Source organism: Patagioenas fasciata, chromosome Z (genome assembly GCF_037038585.1).
Source record: "Patagioenas fasciata isolate bPatFas1 chromosome Z, bPatFas1.hap1, whole genome shotgun sequence".
NCBI classification, from domain to species: domain Eukaryota; kingdom Metazoa; phylum Chordata; class Aves; order Columbiformes; family Columbidae; genus Patagioenas; species Patagioenas fasciata.
Genome location: NC_092560.1, coordinates 49,156,172 through 49,177,657, shown reverse-complemented (window position 1 = coordinate 49,177,657; position 21,486 = coordinate 49,156,172). Strand labels below are relative to the sequence as shown.

General features: G+C 38.9%; 1 protein-coding gene across 8 annotated transcripts in view; it reads left to right on the top strand.

Moving 5' to 3' along the window:
- Positions 1-21,486, top strand: part of MCC (MCC regulator of WNT signaling pathway) — a 209,507-nt gene that overhangs the window by 140,938 nt on the left and 47,083 nt on the right. For all 8 annotated transcript variants that reach the window (XM_071802567.1, XM_065860376.2, XM_065860379.2 and 5 more), the window contains 4 exons: positions 4,424-4,566; positions 11,942-12,078; positions 15,866-16,029; positions 20,951-21,157. In XM_071802567.1, the coding sequence (XP_071658668.1) occupies positions 4,424-4,566; positions 11,942-12,078; positions 15,866-16,029; positions 20,951-21,157 (651 nt within the window). The remainder of the gene's footprint in view (positions 1-4,423; positions 4,567-11,941; positions 12,079-15,865; positions 16,030-20,950; positions 21,158-21,486) is intronic.

The following is a 21,486-nucleotide window of genomic DNA, read 5'->3' as shown; positions in this document are numbered from 1 at the left end:
TGTCTAATGCATTTCTTCCTCACTAATGCAAATCAGAGGTTCAGAAGGCATAAATTAAATAAGAGGTGTCTGAGGTTCTGCGTAAACCGTGTTCAGATGCTAAGGGGCCAGTGTTAAATCTCTATTCTGCATCTGGACTATACTTAAAAAGGCAGCACATGTTTCATTTCATCTGGCATGGTAAATGCACTCTGGAACATATGGCCCTTAAAACACATTTTTTGTAATACCTTTCCCATCATGGTTCATGTGAGACACTTTGAAAGAAAGGATTAGCGATTGGCAAAGTGGAAGTGATTTGAGGAACCACAATTCAAGTAATGGATGACAAATGCAGAAGAAAGATAGTTGGATAGCCTGTGCTTGAAATTTTGTAAATGGATATAATAGATTACAGGTGGTTGTATCATGCTCATCCCCAAAACTGCAGTCTGTGGAGACCAGCTATAGCATTTTCTGACACCCTTCTATTATTTCACTAAAACAGCAGATCTCTTTGTCTCTATGTTTGTATCAGTGCACAATTTGGCAATGAAGTGATCTTTTCAATTAAGTTTGCTGAAAGTACTGGTCAACTACAAGTTCTGTGGTTATGAGAAGAAAAGTAGTGCTCTCTGCTAGCTCTGTCTGGCACGCTCTCCTGGCTTTGGTAATGATAAATCATGAATGTCTGAAGGGAGAGTGTAAGAAATGCATATACTCCCCCACCTCTCTGCCAACATCTGTGAGCAGGAGGCTGCATCCTATTTAGTAGTCCTCTATGGTCCTGTCCTCTGTGGATTTATCTAATCTTCTTCCTAATCTCTCTACATTCTTGGCATTTCCTACATCCTGTGACATTGAGTTCTGCAATTTTATGGCAGAACTTGGGATTTAATAACATGCTGAATGTTTCAGCAAATACAACAAGAATAGACAGTCCACTTAGTACATCTTTCTTATTGTTTCATCTCCTTGCACAAGGTAGTCTTGGTCTTTGTGCTTAGTCCTTGCAGTTTTGGAGTTTTATAATAGCTCTAGACACAGGGTATCAAAGACTGCTGCATCATTCTGTATCTTGTATCACACAGCAGTAAGTCCTATTACTGCAGTAATATTTCTTCACTGTCCTCTTGATTATTCGGAATATAATAAGGAAGGACAGCAGAATTTCAGAATAAAAATAAAGCCAACACTTTGTAGGCCTGTAAGAATATGTGAACTTCTCAGGAAGGCATCAGTTTTTCAATTAACAAAGTAACTTGACATAGAAATACTAGAAATGTTCAGACAAACGTTGAAATTATTTGTTCTGTTGTGTGTTGCACTTACCTCACATAGATTAGTCCTGTTTACTTGTGTTCTTCTTCCACATCAAGTATATACAGAAAATACCACTGAACAATTAATTCTGACCATGTGTGTTTCCATGATTGAGGATTTTGCATGATGGACTTGTGTTTGTACTTAAAATTAGATTAATGGTTTGCCACTTTTAATTCTAGAGGAGTGGCCAATTTTAAATACTGTTTTAGTTGAGCAAAGATTTTTCGCTTCTGTGAACCTGTTAGACTGGTTTATCACTGTGGCTTGTTCAGGTTACGACTTGTATGACTTGTATTCTTCCTGAACAATGCTGTGGCCAGTGCTTGTACCCACAGGGCCTGAGGCACTGAGGGATCTCTTACCAACCACTGCTTCCCGTGGTCCTGTTTTTGTCCTCTGACTGAACACTGCAGATGTAACATAAAGGTCTCCACTGGTAGTGTTTCTTGCACTAGGAAATCATGTGCATTAATAGGCAGTACAGTCATGTTGAGACAATACTGTTGGGTTGAAATATTTTCTCTTATCGTCCTGCTCCCTTGCTCATGTGGTCGTTTCCCAGCATCAAGAGGTCAGATAAAAGCATTTCCCCAGGCATTGTTAATTTATGGTGTAATTGAAATAACCTGTTTAGTCTGTACCGAAAACCTGGGAGCTGTGCTGGAACCTTCTCTCCTGATGTCAACAACTGCTCATCGTTTGCAGCCTCTCAGTGGATTATCCCTGTGTTTGTTTTGTCAGAGAATTAGAGCTCTTAATGGTTTTGATCAGAACTTGTAAGTATGAGACTGGAACAGGGATGAGGAAAAGAGTGTAAGGTATTTATCTTAAAAAGTTTGTGTGACTGACATATGCAAATAAATTGCAAAAGCTGAATATGTACACCCTGGAAAGAAGCAGGAACACTAGCAGGTCACTGCTCTGAGACTCAAAGGACGCAGAAACTAAAGAGGATGGTGGACAGATTCAGTATTCCCGAAAAAAATGTTAGCTGTGAGTACCAAAACATGCATTTGTTTCTTTTCCCTTTTAAGCTTTGGATTGAATGCGCCATAATAAGAAGCAATCTTGTATAACCAGAAGAATTTTCAACTGCTGCATTGTGGGATTCATACTGAAGTATATTTCTGTTCTTTGGATGCTTTTGCCTTTTTTAGTTGAGACTTGTCGTGACTGACCAGAACTTAAGAGATGTAACTCTGTACCCACCTCCATGGCACAGCAGCCTTTCTTAGCATTATGTCCTGTCTTTCACAGAGGTTTCCTTTCTGACTTTTGCAGTTGCTTTTTCCCAAGATAATTCAAAAGGCCTTTTAGAAAAGCATACATGAAGCTGTTGTCTTTATATTGCCAGACTGTTGGTTGTTCACAAAGTATTCCTGTCACTAAATGATGGTTATCCTGAAAAATGATCACGGAGAAATGGCTGGAAAAAAAGAAAGCAAGTCTGGTATTGTGGCTGAGGTCCATTAGCAGGAGTCAATATATCTTCAGTCGGGATAAACAAATTCTGGTTTTCAGTGTATAGCTTAGAAGAGCAAAAATTGTAGTGCTAGGGGTTTTATTTATTGTCTGAACATAATTATTACACACTCCATCTGAAATGTCTTTCTGATTTAAAAGAAAAAAAGCAGTGCAGATAATTGATTGATCTGTATAATGCTTAGGTAGCATTTGTGAGTATAAATTGTGTCACAGGAAATTTAGATTTAGAAAGGCAGATCAAGCAACTCTTATTGCACTTAAATCTGTTGTAAAGCATTGTTAAACATTTTCTCAGTGTTAGTTCTTCACTGTGAAAGCTGTGGTAGTTCTTCAGTCAGATACAGCGTTAAGATACAGATATGTGAGAAATAAGTTGTGCGATAATCCTGCAATAAATAGTCATTATGATATAGATGTATAGGCATCTCGGTTGCCAACACAAAGTTTTAAAAGCCAAGTCTTCTAAAGAATTATCAATCTTCTAAAATATGACCCTTTACTATCCTATTCAGTGTGAAGATAACAGTCTCTTTTGTCTTAGTGTTGTTTTAAGTGCTTTTGGCTCCAGCTGGAGTAAGAAACCATATCGTTTTAGTCTGTGAAATGGAGTTACCGCTATATAGTGTTTCCTTGATTTGAAAAAGTAAGTTTTGATGCAGCAGTGTTGGAGGACATTCCTATGAATTGTAGCCTTTAGAAATGCTACTAGGATCTTGCATTGCAGGCTTTTGCTAAATAAGTGTGATTTTTTTACCGTTGGTTGGCTTGCGAATTTTCTGTTATTGACAGCATAGTACATACCATTCTGTGGCTGCAAGGAGGCTTGACTGTTTCCTGCAGGGGATCAGAAGCAAAAATTTTGAAGTCTGGCTCTTTCTAGCCTCTACCAAACATAATTTCAATCAGTATGTACTGTTGGATTATAATTGCAGTAGATGGTAATTGTTTGCTGTAATTGAAGTAGTGTGTTTGGTGGCATGAAGAGTAAGCCAGGGAAACTCAATTTAAAATTCTCTTGGAAAGAAAAATGAGGATTTCATGATATCTATAAAAAAACAAACATCTTTGTAGCCTTTTAATTGTTCAAATAATAAGAATTTTATTGTAGAGGATTAAAATAATTAAAAATATGCTATGTTATCTTCAAAGGCTAATAAAAACAAATACTCATACTAGAGAAGAAGTCATAACCACAAAGTGTGGTTACTTTTCTTTATAATGATGTGGTTTTTGCCTTAGGACTTGTTCTAATTCAGACCACGTTGGGAAGATCCTTGAAGATTCATGATGCATCATGAATCTCACAGATTGAAAGATGAGATATTTATAGCTGTTTTGAGATGCAAATGATGTTTTTTGTTCAAGCACTAAGGGCAACTTCTACCCTTCAGAAAAAATAAAAAAAATACACGGCATATTTTTTCAGTTGCTAACATCTAGTGATTACATACCTTTGTGTGCCTGTCAATATTTTGCGTCTCTTCTTTTGTCTTGCTAAGGTACTGTAAAGTACTTGCTAAGGTACTGGTTTGATGAGTGAGGAAACTATTAACCATGTGCACTTTTGCCTTGTGTCTGATCTGTTTCCGATTTTTTCATAAGACCCTTTCTGTTCCTTGCTTCTCTGCTTTAGTGTGAACAATCCCACCTAATGAGAGAGCACGAAGACGTGCAGGAGCGAACAACACTACGCTACGAGGAACGAATCACAGAGCTGCACAGTATCATTGCCGAATTAAATAAAAAAATTGATCGACTACAGGGAACAACAATAAGGTATGGCAACTTCCTGGAAATTCCGGGCCAGTGCACTAATGGTGCAAAACACAGTGTGAATTATAGTCTATAAATAAAATCTGATGATGACTTTAGGGTAGTTAGGCTTGTTATGACTGGTACTGAGTAGCTGGCCATAATTAAAGGTAGGTATTCTGCGGAGTATCATCCTGAGGCTCAAAACTGCTGCGTTCTCTCTGGCAAAATCGCATTTGCAAAGCCTAACAAGCACTGCAAAGAACTGCACTGTGCCATCTGAATATTCCTTAAGTGTAACATACATGCCAGGGCACCACATAAGTGATAGCACTGCTGGATAAAGGAAAATGTAGCCACCAAGCCCACACCTCTGCTTTTAACTTCCTTTTGTGGCATCCTGTCAAATCACTTGTGATGAGAAATACGGCTTAAATGTATTTCAGTAGGTTTTGCATCTACTTGTACTGGTATTCGTGAGAAAACACTATGGTACAAGTCATGTTGTTGCCTGTCCTTGGAGCAGCAAAGCTTGGGCTATTACACTAGATCGTTACTTGTTACTGTATTTAAATAAACTTTACGTTTGACTGCACAAAAGCATTTATTTTTCCTCACTTGCTTTTACCCATTATTCTCAATGTAAAGAAAGTTGAACTAGAATGAGGAAGGAGCTTCTTAAAGTTTAGCTTATGAGGATGCAACCAAACTGTTAGAATCTATGGATTTTTCTAGAGAACATCATATTAAATTTGACAGTTTTATAGACGGTATTGTTGCTCTACTTGTGTGGCAAATTTTCATTTTCTTTTGCCTATTGGCTGCAAGATTTTTGGTAACTGCTTTATTTGTTCTTCCTTGTAAATGTTTCTACTAGTGCAAGGCAAAGTTTTTCCAACTACTGACTTGACCTTTCATTGAAAATATATGCAAAAAGAAAAAGGGTTGGTGTACCATTAAGAGAAAATATCGTGCATACATACCACTAGAAAAAGCAGTAATAGTCACGTTACGTTAACGTTATTTAAGAAGATAAATACTGCCAACTCTGTCGTAGTCATAACTAGCAATGATTATGGTGAGATTTTTCAGGTAAATATTTTCTAAACCCGTAGTACTTCCCTTAAAAAAATCCCTGTGACTCTCTTGTTCATTCATGCTTGATACTTCTGCAGACAAACCTCCCATTCATCTTGTTTTAACTCACCTTTCTTTTAAGTATGTTACTGGCTGCCCTTCCCACTCCTCTCTCTGATAAAACTCTACGAATTGAAAAGACTGGTTGAAAAGCAAAATCTGAGAAACATGAGAGCTACCTTGATTTTTTTTTTTCCTGAATGGCAGAAGAACTGGATGGCATTTAAGAAAAATATTACATAAGATCCATAAAAAATGTTTGTTTGGAGTCTTTGTGGCAAGCTAAACGCCAAGTGATGTCTCAGTTACGAAATACTGGAATGGGATGGATACTGTGGATGTTGAACTGTGTCCGTAAACGAGTCAGCTGTGGCATGCACAGCCAAGTGAGGCAACAGAGCTGAGCTTGATGGGAAGCACATGCTGCTTCTCATGAGGAGTGCAGTTCAGCTGCCACTTTGGAGGGTGCTGGTGTTTGAAGACATCAGAACAGTACTGCAACAGGTGCCACACCACCACGGTCATGCCCATCTTTGGTCTTACTGTATGGGAGCTCGTTTTGCTCAGACAGCTAGGGTGCCTCCCCTGCTTTTATTTGTTCTTGTTTTATTAGTAAGAACAAAAATGTTATTAAATTAGTGTATTTTTTCACTTCCTTTAATGATTGGAATAGCTTGTTTTCTTTGGCAGGCAAATAATTCAGTGTCTGGGGAACAGAGGAGTAAGAGTCCTCCTAAAATGGCAGAGGTAGAACTGGAGGGATTCCATAGGGTTTGTAAAGACAACTGAAAGAAGGAAAAATGATACTTCCTGCTGTGACTTTCTGTAAATCTGCTCTGGGATCTACTTGCATCACTCTTGAGAAGCTGTTTCATCCCACAGAGCAAGGGTGGTGTAATTGCTGTCTTTGCTGGGACAGGTGTGACTCACAGTGCTCCACCCTTGGTGATAGGGACAGCGATCCTGGGAGCTGGAACAACACAGTCCTGAGAGAAGGGGATGTGCGAGCACAGCCCTGCCAGGGCCTCAGCCTTTATTTCTTTATCTAAACTGGAACACGAGGGATTTTCGTTTCCATTTGACTCTTGGACACCTGCAAGTAATACTGAGTGAAGGCTTCACTTGTGCTATCGTAAAATTTAGGCATTCTTTCTGGAAACGGTTTTCTTGAGTTTACTTTAATTGCATAGCAGATAAGTGTCTCCCCAGTGCTGACACAGAGGTTGTTCAGTATTTTCATGTATTGTTTTTAGGCTGCAAAAATAAACTAATACGTAGCTTGATGTACTGCTGCTTTATGACATGCTTCATGGTTCTTTCCAAAACCCAAAAATATCCTGGAAACAACTGGGAGAAACCAAAGTTTTATGGAGGGTATTTGACTATCCTTCTTAAGCTCTGCTATGTTTAAATCTGCAGGTCTTTGTTTGAATGTGACTAGTATCCTCAGAAAGTAGGGCAGAAAGTAACTGGAAGTAGTGTTTAAATCTCAATAAGGTATTGCAACAGCTTGAGGAGTGTTGGAAGGCTGTATAAATTAGTTAGTATTCTCCATTCCGATAATTTTTCTCACTTTTTTTTTTTTTTTTGGGGGGTGGCCCGTGCAGTGTCAGGGGTTCTACACAGTTTGAAGTGTAATGGCTTTTGCTCATGTACTTTTGTAATATCAGCTCTAGAACAGAGCTTAAATCACATGTCTACAGCCTGTGCCTCTTCCCAGGTATATCTGATATGTTGATCTTAGTTACAGTAATCTTACAAGAGTATTTTTAGGAGTTTCCAGGATTGTTCTAGGTTTGCTTGCTGTTTCTTGGGTGCAACAAGTTCCATGTGTGTGGCCACATGGAGTTAGCTGCTGCTCTTGTACTGTGTTCTTCTAGCATTCCCTAAGGAAAATGAGCTCACTACGGTTGGGGGAGCAAGCCAACATTCATCTGCAATTGTCTCATCTCCCTGCTGCTGCTCTGGACAGTCCAGCTGGTTTGGAAGCACAACCTCATTTAAAAAGAAAAAAAAAGGGCAAAAAAAGCTGAAATACAGCTGCAACTGATTTAATACTAAGGCTAAAAGGAAAGTTGCCTGTACTCATCCTGTGCTAGTAGATGAACCACTTGCTTACCTAGTTCTTCATGTGTGACTGCAGAATTTACACACTACCAGCTCAAGAAGGTAGTGATTTGGGAGCAGAAAGACACTAGAGAAGTGGTCCACTAGAATAAGGATGCTTCTTTTATTTGAGCAGTGTGGAGACAATAAACATTGTCTGGTTTTTTGTTGGAAAATTACAGAACAGTGTGACACTGTCTCACTGTTCTTGTCTACATTTTTAGGGAGAGAGTGGGAGGAGGTAGCTAATATTTTGCTTAAGTTTGTTGTAAAACTTAAGTCACAAGCTTTTGTCAAACTCTGAAAGACTGTTGGGAGTAAGAGTCTATGAAGACTGTGCAGAGTACATTTTGTCTGCTTCTTGTAGAGTGATCACCTTCCGCATAGTGGTCTTACCGTGGGGTTCCTGTTAGCGTGTCAAATGGATGCTGGTGGCATAGCGTTAGCCCTACTTCTGCTGTTTCAGTTTGCAGAACACTATTTTTACATTCATTGGTTCTCGATCCTTTGACAAGGGATATGCCTAGTCCCATTGTCTTTCCAAGTGTGTACAACTTAGAAAGAAAGCAAAGCCAATCAAATGTATCTTCTGAGTTGTAGAGTCCTATTGTAAATGCTTGGACATAAGCGATAGACCTGGTACCTCTGAAGCACAGAAAGGATTTTCAAATTACACAGTAGTGTACTGAAAGGGAATTATGTCTATGTTAAAGGTGATATTCCTGAGTTGAGAGGTTTTGAGTATTGCCTTATATTCATTTAAACTCAACTCTTTTCCTTAATCATGTCTTTGGCTGGCAAAATAATTTGTAAGTTGGTAGTCAAAAACAACTTTGGCCTATGACTGACAGTCATTGTTAGATGTCAAATTGAGGAAAAAAGAAGAGATCAAGTTGGTTTTAGTTCTAAACCAGTGGCTGTTTGGATACATCTGTGCAACTTTAATAAGCAATTTTAACACCAAACTCTTGAATTTTGGTGCCTGCAAAGGATAATTTGAAACAGTTGTCAAGAAGCTTGTAACCCATTGCTGTAAAACAATTTGTTCAGATTTACAGCTTTTAATCTGAAATATATTCAGAAAGTCTGTTGTTTTGGATTTAATGAGGTAGAAGGAGAGTGAATAAACCTAGCATCAAGCGAAATAACAGATGGCACTTACATTTACGCAGTGTCCTGAGGTCTGATTCTAGCTTCTAAATATGTGCTAGGTGGAAGCTGCTTGGATTTAATTCAAATGGCAGTGAGGGTGTGATAGTGTTGGCATCAGCGTACAATGCCCAGTCCCAGCTGCCTTCAGTGATTAATTCCCATGTTGTGTTGAGTGTGTCACTATTTGTTCACAAATGAATGGGTTCAGAGGGTATACACAGGGAGCAATCAGTCTTTGGGTTGCAATGCCACATACACCTGTAGTATGCTCTATTTGAGGGTCTTGGAATGCCTTAAAAATACTTGTTCAAGTAGAATGATTGTTGAAAAACTACTGGCACCTGAAGTGTAAAACTACATGCTGCTTGTATCCATGAAGAGAATGTGTTCCTTGCCAGCACCCTGGCAGAACTTGTCAGTGGTGTGAAAGAATGCTGAAAGTGTGCTGGTTTTGGTCAAGTTTTCCTTGGTGTCTGAACCAGAACATGAAGAAACCAGTAAGTGCAGATGTACCTGTAAAACACATTTTTTTGACTCCAACATTGATCCCAGGCTGCTCTGTGCTTAGAACAGCCTGATCTTTATTGTCTCCAACTCTGTCACAACATTCCAGCAACTGGGTGTCCCTAGGGCCCATAGGAGAACTAATACCGCTTTCTCCAACCAGGCCCTAGATGATGGCAGCAACTAGGAAGTTGCAATGCCTCCTCATTCTGGGTGGTGTGTCAGGGGCTCAGTGGCCAGTTGTTGCCAGCTGCTGAGCACTGTGCATTTCCAGTGCCACTGGAGGACTCTTCTCTTTTGGGTAAAAAGGATTCTTGGTTTTAAAGGCAGAATTTATATTTGTGGTACACTGCTCCCCTGGGGTTCCCCCTTGTGTTTTTAGCCCACAGTCTGCCCACTATGAGAGCAGTGGTAGGGAGACCGATACGCTTTGCTGTTGCTTTACCAGAAGTGGATTTCTGGTCTTTCTGGTTGGGTATTAGAAGTGTGTGTTAATTCAGAAACTGTTTTCTGGCTCAGTTGTCAGAAAGGTGTGAGTCCTGCCACATGTCGTTCTTGCCAACTGCCACAAGAGACTGATGGTGCTTAGATTGAAAAAACAGCACTAGTGCTAGCTAGACAAAACTGGGTTGGATTTTAAACAGAAAGTCTATGCAACAAGGGCCAAAAGAAGATTGGTGAGAAATTATTATTGTGTGTGGCATCGTTTTATGATCAGTATAGTCTTTTGTCCATTTGTAGATGTAATTCAGGTTTTAAAAATATGGGACTAATTGTTTCATAAATGAAAAAATCAATTACCTTCAGATCAAAAATTGCAATTGTTTGAATGCTTGGTAATTGTTTTGTCTAAAGCTAATTACTGCTAACTTGTGCTGTGGCTAATAATAAACAAATTTATGGAGCATTAACTCACACTTATGTGTCTTCATTACACTGTTTTAATTCCTGCTGTTCATTACTTAGCTCTCACACTGTCTTAAATATGTATTGCATGGTACCTTAAAGACCTTTCTTTGATCTAAATCTCAATTTTAAACAGCTGGCCTGCATTTTTGTTTAATAATAGTCACCTAAGTGCTTCTGATAAAGTCAGGCTTTCTTTGCACTGAAGTAAATGTAAGGGGTAAAAGAAAGTAATAGTTCCTGGAGAAGTTACATCTCATTACCTTGGGAAACCCTGCTTGGCAAGCAAGCTGAAATTCCTGTTTTGAGTTGGCCTGGTTTATAAATTGTCATGTCATCTAGTTTGGGAGCAGACTGTACTTCTCTTGCTCTTCTCTGTATGTATGGGCCATCTTCTCTGCTATTTTGCCTGGCAAATCCAGAAACTCCTCCAGGCTAAATCCTGCAAGATTTCTGCAAGAAACACTTATCACCATGTAGCATGCACACAGCAGAACTAACACTATAGGTGCCCCTCCCAGATGCAGAACCCCAGATACCTCATTGCTATTTCTTGTTGTTTCCAAATCCAGACAGTTCCATTCTCACACTTTTCTACTGGATCTGCAGCGAAATTAATCTCTGCATTTGATTTAGTGTGTAACCAAATGATGACTGTTTACTTACTTATCAGAAAGTAAACTTATCAGTAAGTATGCACCTGAGTAAACTGGTGTTTTTCTCGTGTTTAAATTATATACTTTAATGTCAGAACAGTCACTATGGAAATTAAAAAAAAAATTGCGTTGGATCAGCAAGTAGATCAAAAGAAAAAAAAAACGTTTATAAATGCTCTCAGGCAAAGCTATTATTCATTTACTTATCTTCTTTCCAAGTGCTTTGAACTCTTCATGTGGAGAAAAAAAGCGAAAGCCCTTATTTTTTAAGCTCATTAGCTTTAGCTGAAATCTTCTGTGTCTTCCTTTATTTTAGTAGAACCAGCTTGTCAAATAAGTTAAAACTTAGGTAATTGAGGCCTCTTATTTTCCACTAACTCCAGCAGTTCAGCACTATACTGACTTAGGTATTCTCCTCTTTTTGAGAAGAGAAAACGAAAAACCTACCTGTCCCCAGGAGCATACACGTATGCAGGTACGTGCATGTGCACGCTTGCTTTGCACACAAACCAATTACATCCTTGAACTGAGAAAGAGACCAAAATCAGTTATTGCTAATCCACTTTGGGATGAAAAGCCACTTGTGCTGATTAAGACTTGTCAGCTGGGGAGTTACTGCAAAACAGCATATGTCCTTCTTGCACGCGTTCTTGCTTGCACTTAGTTCTACCCATTATTTCCTTGAACGGTGGTCTGGAGTAATAATGAATTTGGAAATAAAGAAATGGAAAAGAAGCTCTGGCTGCTGGAAGTGGGTGTTGTGGGCACAGCACAACTGCTTTGTGGTAAAGATTATAAACCCTTCTTTACTGGCTGGACAAAACCTTTCTGCTTGTGTGGATTGTATCCTGTGGCTCAGTTTACAGGTCTGAAGTAAGTGTCACAGAGGAACATTTTTCCTCAGAGGATTTAATTTCTCTCTTTGCTCTCTCTCCCAGGGAGGAAGATGAGTATTCAGAGCTGCGGTCAGAGCTCAGCCAAAGTCAGCATGAGGTTAATGAAGACTCACGCAGCATGGACCAGAATTCTGTTTCAGTACCGGAGAATCAGTCCACCGTGGTCACTGCAGATATGGGTAAGTTACGCATCTTAGTATACATGATGCCTTCTCACAGCAAAAAGACATCATAGCCTTTGAAATGCAAATCCAAATATTTAGTGAGGAAATATACGAATCTAGGCTGTGCTAATTGCAACAAATGCTGAGCTTCTCCATTACTGTGAACTTGTTTGTCAAGTGACCTCTGTGCCTTGATGCAGAATAACTATGGAGTCTAAAATGGAATGATCTCTTCAGGAGAGTTCATGACTTTCAGAGAAGAAGAGGGGAGGAAAAAAGCTGTTCACGTACCTGCGCCTGTAAAGTAATCTAGAAAATAATTACAGGCAGGGTAAAAGTTGGGGGGAAAAATGTGGGGAGTGGAACTATCTGTCCAGTTCTTTTACAGCCTCACTATAAAGGATGTTGGCGCTTCTTGGAAATTGAGAGCCTTTTTAAAGTATAAAATAGGGATAGCTTACTGAAGTGAATTTAGACAAAGATAAATCTGACACAAGCTGTTCAAATATAGTACAAGGAGGCACCACCTCCAGACAGTCTGTAACTAATTTTATCTGGTTAAGAACTAAGAGGGCAAACATCTTTCCTTCAGAATTATATCTGTTTTTGTTATCCAAGCACAATTACTGATCATTTGAAGATCCTCCAAATATGGAATAATTACTCTATCAAGTTTGCAATGTAAGTCTTCAGTATGATAATGTTTTAAGTATTTGACTCAATCGCTGAGCCTCATAGAAATCTGATGTAGTCCTCACTATGCCTGGTTTCTGGAATTGCCTTCAGAATACTAATTCTCTTAATTTGTATATAAAACCAAATAGTTGGTCTGCATTTTCTTCCCTAGGTAAACTAACTGGGTGTCTGTGAGCTTCTGTGGGTGATATGGTACATGAGCGGTGTTTTAGGAAATCATTTAAATGGCAGTCTTAAGCCCTGTTACAAAACTGGTGATCCTTAAATATTAAGCTATTAACTCTGTGTGAGGCTTTAGTGATTATAATTGAACATGCAATATTTGCTGCCATATATAAGAAACTGTATTAAAACAATGTCCACTTGTTTGGAGCAGTACGCTTCATTATTAAAAATTTTTTGCTGTTTTTTCCTCTGTGCCTTACAGAGGAATGGACCTGAGAGTGAGCTGACTTTTGGGCATCATATTCATTGCCATCAAGTGTAGTTTAATAATGCAGAAAATATATCAATATTGTAGGCAACCATATAAAAGAGATTTTCCCTATGATTTCTTAAATTTATATGAATACATGAGCTCTGGAGCTGTATTTCTTTATAAGTATGAGACCTGCCACAGCACATTTGTGTTTCAATGTCTTTGATTTCTAGAAATATTGATAGAGCAGTATTAATAATAATGTAATCACTGAGTGTCTGAAATAAAGAATTCAAAAAATATTGTGTGTGGTCAGAATATTTTAGTAGAGGTTTTTGCTTTTAAAAATTAATGTTTATTATTAAAGTTCCTACATGAAGAGATTCTAACATGAGTACTTTTTGCCTTCAATTTTCTTTCCTTTTATTTTTTCCTTTCTTTTGACAAAATCAAAGTAATTTACTTTTCAGTATTTGTTTTGGGGTTAGGGCTTTGATTTTGTTCTTCATGGGCTGGAGCTGAATCAGGGTTTGTGTACATTAACAGAAAGTTAACCACTTAAGTTTCTGCTAACAGTGGGAAATATGGCAATAAAATGAAACATAGCAAGGGATGAAGTAATGATGTTCACTCTAGGTATTCTTGCATTTTTTCTATGTTTTCCTTCTATACGTAGATCTGTCCTTTTTTGGTTTTCTTTCCGTATTCCTTTGAAAAGAAATCCTTTTGAGTGTACATGTGTGTGTATGTATACATACACACTGATATATATCTATAGAAATACGTATACATTTTTTAATTCTTCTAGATATAGGTATATAAGGATAAAAAATCAGAACCTGATAACCATGTGCGTGACCTTGCTTACCACCCTAATGGAAGTAGCATCAGTGACTTACTAAAACAAGAATACGTCATACACTAATGCATGTGGATATACTGCTCTATTGCTACAGGCAATAAAATACTGAGAGCTAAAATGATGAACACTCTCCGGTATGTCTTGCAGAGCTTATGATTGGGTTGTAGTGGTTTTCTGTGAGAAACAAGTTTCTCATTATTGGAAACCCTTATTTTTGGGGAAAATGTTACTGTAGGAGAAAAACTCAGCATAAAAGGTCTTTCTGAAGGTTGTTTAAATAGACAAAATGTCTGTTATGGAAGGTATTAGGGAAACAAATCCAAGCAGACAAAAGAGAGGTTTTTACAATTAAGCATCCTGAACAGTATATGCTGTTTATGAGTGTTATAAAGGAATTTTGGGTACTATTACAACAATTACATTATGGGTGGCTGCTAGTTGAGAACTAGTGAATATGACTTTAAGAGTCAAATTTTGGATATGTTGCCCATTCATGTTTTTCCTACAATACTGTGACATTATTGTTTATTCTTGTTTTTTGGTCAGCAATAGGTTCATGTTTATGTGCATTAGGCTACAGAATTAGACTTGTGGTAATGAGTTTTACAGTTTCTTACTCCTGATCATCTCATCCCTTCATCTAGCTGCTTTCAGTCTTCTCTTGTACAGGGAGTTTTCAGGGGAGCCTACAATAATCTGATGTCTTATGGCTATTAAATTTCAGACACAATTCCATGCCACACTCCTTTAGTCGCCCGTGAGAACCACAGCTATGAGGCTACTAGGGAATTCTGACCATGGTTAAACAGTTGCAGCGGTAATACAGAAGTAACACCCTCCAGAAAGAATGCCTGCCACTGTTTTTAGTGAGGTATAGGAACTACTAGTTTGCTGCTGTCTTGTAGTGCACTGTTGGTGTGCTGTGCAGGTGGTAGTTATTGCAAACTCGTAACTATTAAGCTAGAATTACTAACTAGCACATATAAGAGGCAGCGCAAGGGTGAACTCTACCACGTGTCTGCCTTAAGAACGGCCACCGTCACCAGATATGAGTGTAAGGAAAACAAGAATAATTCATGAAGTCAGCTAACAAGGTACTGAGACCAACTTGTTTTAACAGAAATGGAGGATGCTGTGGCAGTGCACAAAGCACTAGAAGACCTTTGCCTGAAGACAGGAAAGGAAGTGATTTTCTGCCACATTTTATATTAAAATATTGTTGTATATGTTGCTAGTATGGCTGCAGTATAGAACACAGCAATAGCTAGGTGTGCTGCTATGGTCCCTGAATATTCTGCAGTTGCATTTGAAGAAGAAATAGCCATGAAAATGAAATACAGTCAGTAGGGATCATTTATGTAAACACCAGGAATTTTTAAAACAGGCAGTGCGCAAATATAGCCACAAAAATTCCTCTGAAAAACATTGTCATAATGTCCTTGAATTACTAGGAAGAAGAATAATTGTATTTGAAAAGAAAAACCTTCTGAGGGTAATCAAATCAGGATAATAGGCCCTGAATGGCAAAAAGAGTAACAAAAAAGAAATGGCATAGTATGTGAGCATGTGGTGTGTGAAGGGAGAATATACACTTCAGATAAGTAGGGGGGTGTTATTTGTCAAATGGGAGGTAACTCGTGATTTCAGTTGATAAGGAAAAATTTGGTGTGTGTTGATGAGGAAAAAGTGGCAGATTGCAAGGACGTTCCTTGAACAATATCAGTCCTAGCTGTTCTGCAACAGGCACTTCCTGGGTTAGAGTTTGTTTTTTCACTGAGTCACTAGTGGTTGCAATGTTTGTTTTATTTTGTTTTGCTTTCTTTTAGATAACTGTAGTGACTTGAATTCAGAACTGCAAAGAGTGCTGACAGGTCTGGAAAGTGTTGTCTGCGGAAGGAAGAAGAGCAGCTGCAATTTATCGGTAGCAGAAGTGGATAGACACATTGAACAGCTCACTACCGCCAGTGAACACTGTGATTTAGCCATTAAGGTAATGGTAACATTAGGCTCCAAACACAGCATGTACATTGCCCAGGACACCTGATCACATTCTGTAGTAAGAACACTTTACTTGCAGAGGTGACAAAGTAAATCACTGAAATCAGCTTCAGCTCTCAGTGCATGTTGGGTAGGCAGTAGTGTACCTGCTTTACACAGAATTCTCTGAGGCACAGGAGGAGCTCCTAACAGACTTTTGGTCTCAAATCAGAAATGTATTTGTCTTATGCTCATTTCAGAGATAAGAGAAACGAGGACACTCAGCAGCTAAATTACTTTCTTAAGATTATCCATCAAATGAGTTGTCACTTGCCCAAGGTCACACAGCTAGTCAGTGACTGATAACTGAAGACACAATATGGGATACTCACTGCAATTTGAAGGTAAAATGCCATAAACTATGTGTAAGTTGTGGCTTTGCTGTCTTAAAATATGAAGCTAGTATTTAACACAAAGCATGTGTGGTATATTAACTCTAATGAGACAAGCCAAACACAGGAACAAATAATTCAACTGATACCTGTGTGTCTTTGCTTTATTGAGCATGTAACACAACAAGAAGAGACATGTTGAAGGGATGGCAATTGAGAACCTAAAAGCGAGAGAACCGTAGAGTATTGTACTATGTACAGCAAACGAGCTGAACAAGTATTTTGTGTCAGATGGAAAGGGGTCTGTAACTATTGACAGTTTGTTATTGAAGTGGGGAGATCTGTGACCATTCTAGACAGCTGAGACAGACAACTGGCATACTATTGGGAAGTGTCCCTTTGTCCCTGTTGGTGCCAGAGGAATATAATGCCCTATAAAGAAATCAGTGTTGAGTGGTAGTTTGGAAAATGTGGATATGTATGAGAGAGACAGACAGACTGACTTCTGGGTCTCTTGGGAATGGTGTTAAAGCAATTTGAGTGTCTTTGATGATTAGTATCAATACTTTTAATGTTACCCAGCATTATCTGAAGTTTTAGGAGTAAGTGTTCTCAGAAGTCAATATTCACCATGAGAGTGATTGTGAATCCTGGAAAACAGGTAGAGATGGGGCTGTGTGAGGGCCACAGAGGTCTCTGAAGTGAGAGGAGATCAGAACTTCGGCAGGAGGTAGGTTTAACAAAAAGTCAAAATAGCTGCCATAAGCTTAATTCTCAACTTTTTATCTTCTGGATTATTTACTGTTGATTCAAATTAACTACAGTCAGACGCTTTAAAGTCGTAAGTAGCTGTCAGCAGCTTCTTCCTGTTACAAAGTGCAGGCCTTTTATTTTCATGTGATCTCTACAGGCATAGCCATTTTTGGGCCATGGAAGGGGAAGGCTTTTCCCCACTGCCTGTGCTGTAGAGCCTGGGATTCTTTGTGTTTGACAAGTCATAGCATGAGAAAATTATTAACCTTTTAAGAAGACAGGAATCTCTCTTGACATGCACCGATTATGTGCTAGGGAAGTGTGTCACTGATGTGTTTAATACAGCAAAACCTGCATGTAGAGCCCCTTTCTGCAGTTCCACCATGGCTGCAAGTCATTTCTCCTGTTCTGCTTCCTCAGGCAGAGGACTGAGATATTTTTAAAACAGGTGGAATCATTAATGGAAATTTGAAATATTCTGACTATCTTTTACTTTGAATGTTGGCTCTTCACCTATGGACTAATGCATTTAAGTGTTTTGAATCCTTCTGTTTTGATGGTTAAATTTCACTGGGTTTCTTTTAATGCTGTTCCTGGTAATTTTTTCTTCTTCTTCTGTACAAGTCGTGTGGCCCTTGCTAGCTCAATTATGTCTGTCCCACGAAGACTGAAAAGACCTTGAAATGAGGTTTATCAGATTGTCTGATAAACTAAACAGTATAGAATTATATTTTGTTTAATGAAGTTTCCACAGAGTAGGCTGGTTAATGCCTTAGTATTTTGAAGAGTAAATAACTGTCAGTAACAGAGACCTACCAGTAAAACTCTACCAATTAAAAAAAAAAAGATGTAAAAATTTCCAAACACTAACCATTTAGAACATGAGAACAGCTGCACTGGGTTGGACCGAAAGTCTGTCTGTCTAGTGGCAGATGCCAATGGAAGATGGCATCCAAAAGGACATGCATCATGTGTCCTCCTTTTCCTTCAATCAAAGATGCTTCCAGCAGGGTGAGTTTAGGTGTGTTTAATAGTCATGGGTGGGATTTTCTTCCATATTTGTATCTAACATGTTTTTTAACCCATCTAAATGTTTGGCCTCCATAAATTCTGTTAGGAATAAATTCTACCATTGAGTTATGCCTTGTGAAAAAGTGCTGCTGATTGCTTCTTTTAAACCTGATGGTTGTTGATTTCATGTGGTATCATGTCTGTAACACAACACCTCGTGTAAGGAAACTAAGGCAGATAATACTGATGGTAGTGTCAGAGCTAGGACTAGAATTACCGTGCTATGACATCCTGCTTGGAATGTTATGTTGTAATTCAATCCTGTAATGCATGAAATTATACCTGGATTTATCTGCTGGGCAGCAGCATACCAGATAAAACTGCTGCGTAGTACTGCTTTGAAGAAAAATAATCAACCCTGTAGTTTACGCAGATATATCTGTGTACAATATTGGTGGTTTGTGTACCATGGAGGATGGTGGCATGTTGGTCATCAAACCAGAGAATTATGATAAGAGTGTAGTCAGCGAAAGGATATTGATCAGGTCAAAATGAAGGAGCATAGAAACAAGAAGAAGGGTCCCTTAGCTTTTTTAAGGACTATAGGACAATCCTTAGTACAGCTGTCAGACCCGTGCTGGTGCCATCATTGCCTGAACTTTTATACTTGTGTGGGCAGATGGTAGCCACTACACAGCAGCCTCTGTGTCTGGAGATACCTCCGTGGTGTTGAGCCGCTGCTGCTGCTTCCTCCTGACAGTCTATCCTCCTTCCCTGTTGCTCCAGGCTTGCCACCCCCACTAGTGCTCTGAGGAGGAGAAGAGGCTTGGGAAAGGGAGGAGTTGGAAAAATAGCAACACTAGGAGCATGGAGAATAGGGACGAAGGAGGCAGCAGCAGAACTTGGTGTTAGAGGCGTGAGCAGGTGAGCCTGTGAGCAGGGGAAGTGCATGAAAGAGGAGAGGAGTTTTGGGGGAAGAAGAGAGAGGAGAAGGCAGCAACAAAGAGGAACTTTTAAAATAAAGCTGGCATCATCAAGAGGGAATGCTACTGCCATTATAGAGCTTTTTTTCACATTATAAGATTAACCACTCTATACTTATGCAGAGCTTGAACTCATCCTCGTGTTGAAATAACTTACCTTGTCATAGTTCAGGACCTATAGGTCCAAGTGAAAGTAAGAGAGACCTGCAGCTTCTTTCATCTTACAGAAATGTTGCAAGGCATTGCTCTTTGGAAAAGTAATTGAAGCTTATTATCAAATATGTAAGCAGAATTATAGTGTAGATACTCTGTCAATGGAGTTTTATGTTTATGACTCTAAACACATTGCAGTTTTATGGAAGAGAGACATAAAATACACTTTAAAAGGGTAAACTGAACCTGACTGCAGTTTTGTCCCTGCTTCTTCCATAGAAGCATATAGTGTAACCTGGAACACTAGGGAGTCTTGCTGTAGCTGAGATTTATTCTTGAAGATATTGATCACAGTAAATAACCAACCTTGCCTTGTAATGGACAAAAAAATTCACTGATGCCTCAGTGTCAGACACTGCAGAAAACTCTGGGAAGTTTTCTTGCAGGAAAAAATCAGAGTTGTATTTTCAGCTTGGTTTGTCATCTTCAGTTGTCCAGTAGCTGATTCTTGTAGTCTCTCCCAAATTAAGGACATAAACTGTAGTTAGTAATTAGTTCTTTAGAATAAAACAACTGAGTATTTTTAGCATTGGTACATGAGTCATTTATCTTCCATATTAAGCTTTAAAGTACAGGCTTTAGTTATAACATGTTCTTGGATTATCTGATGAAATGAAACTTTATATGTTGCTAGTTACTTGATATATTAATTTATTTTCCATGTTTCTTTGTATGATTTCAATGCAGACTGCTTTCAGAGAGATCTAAAAGCTTACAAGCAACAATTTGAGAGTTTTTGCTTGTTGCAAAGGTCTTCTGTAAGTGCTGTGTAGTAGAATCACAATTGCATGTAGTTACCTGACATGTTCAGTGTTACACTGTGTTTCAACATGTTGAATGACCAGTCTGATGGCAAATTTAGGCATGGCAGTCTTCCCTTGCTGATGGTGTGTGCGTGTAGTTTAGTTTCACCCAGTGGAAGCTGCTAAATGTCCTTTCTGCTGAATAGTGCATTATGTGACCCAGAGAAGCCAGCTTTTTTTTAGGCACTAGGAAGACTGTAATGCCTTCTGTAATAATGTCAGCCTAGCCAAGGATGGTTTTCTTTTATCTGTCTGTCACCTTTAGGAAAGAACATGCTCAGGGAGATGGAAGAGTCCTCTTTTCCTTGTGTCACTCTTTTCCTTGCCCTTTTGTGGAGTTGGTCTGGAAGAAGGCCCTGTGCCAGGCACATTCACAGGTTGCTGTTTTCTGCCTGTTCCTCGGGCAGGGAAGCAACAAGGACAGTGCTCACCAATGACAAGAAGTCATCATTTTGTTTTGAAGTGTTCTAAGATGAAACTAATGGGATTGCTGACACTCACACGTGACATATGTTTTATTTGCATATAAAACATCCATCTGCTTTGTTGATGGTCAGTATGACATATTTCAATAGAATGGTCAAACTATCAAAATAAACAATAATTTTGTTTGATATTACTTAATAAAGAAAAGAAGCAAACTTATGGTTTTGTGGGGCTGCGTGTGTGCATATAAGTATTTATTCTTAACTGTTACATAATCTGTCCCATGCATCATTAATATTGTTCAGTCATCTGTCTCGACTTCCTTCTGGTTTTTGATGACTGTATTTTTGCAGACTGTAGAAGAGATTGAGGGTGTACTGGGACGTGACCTTTACCCAAACCTATCTGAAGAGAGATCTCGATGGGAGAAGGAGCTGGCTGGCTTGCGGGAAGAGAATGAGAGCCTCACAGCCATGCTGTGTAGCAAAGAGGAGGAGCTGAACAGGACCAAGGCCACCATGAACGCTATTCGTGAAGAAAGAGACAGGTTGCGTCGAAGGGTAAGGCTGCTGCGTAGATAATAGCTTCTTTTTCCCTCCTAGCCTGTGTAATTTTGTCACCAGAACATGCTTCTCTTTCATCTTGCTTCCTGTCCTGGCTGTAGGGCTTTTAGGTTCTTAAAGCTGAGCTATAGAACAGAACTAGGACAAAACTGGAAATAATTGAAAAAGAGCCTGTGATGAATGGCCAAGGTGGACAGCAACCTGATGTCAGAAATCATGTGTTAACAGAAAGCCTGATATTAATCTCCAAGGAAGCATATGTAACTTATATATAGAGAAAGCAGATGTTCGTTCAGTGAATTTTCCTGTAAGGCATTTTTTCCTGT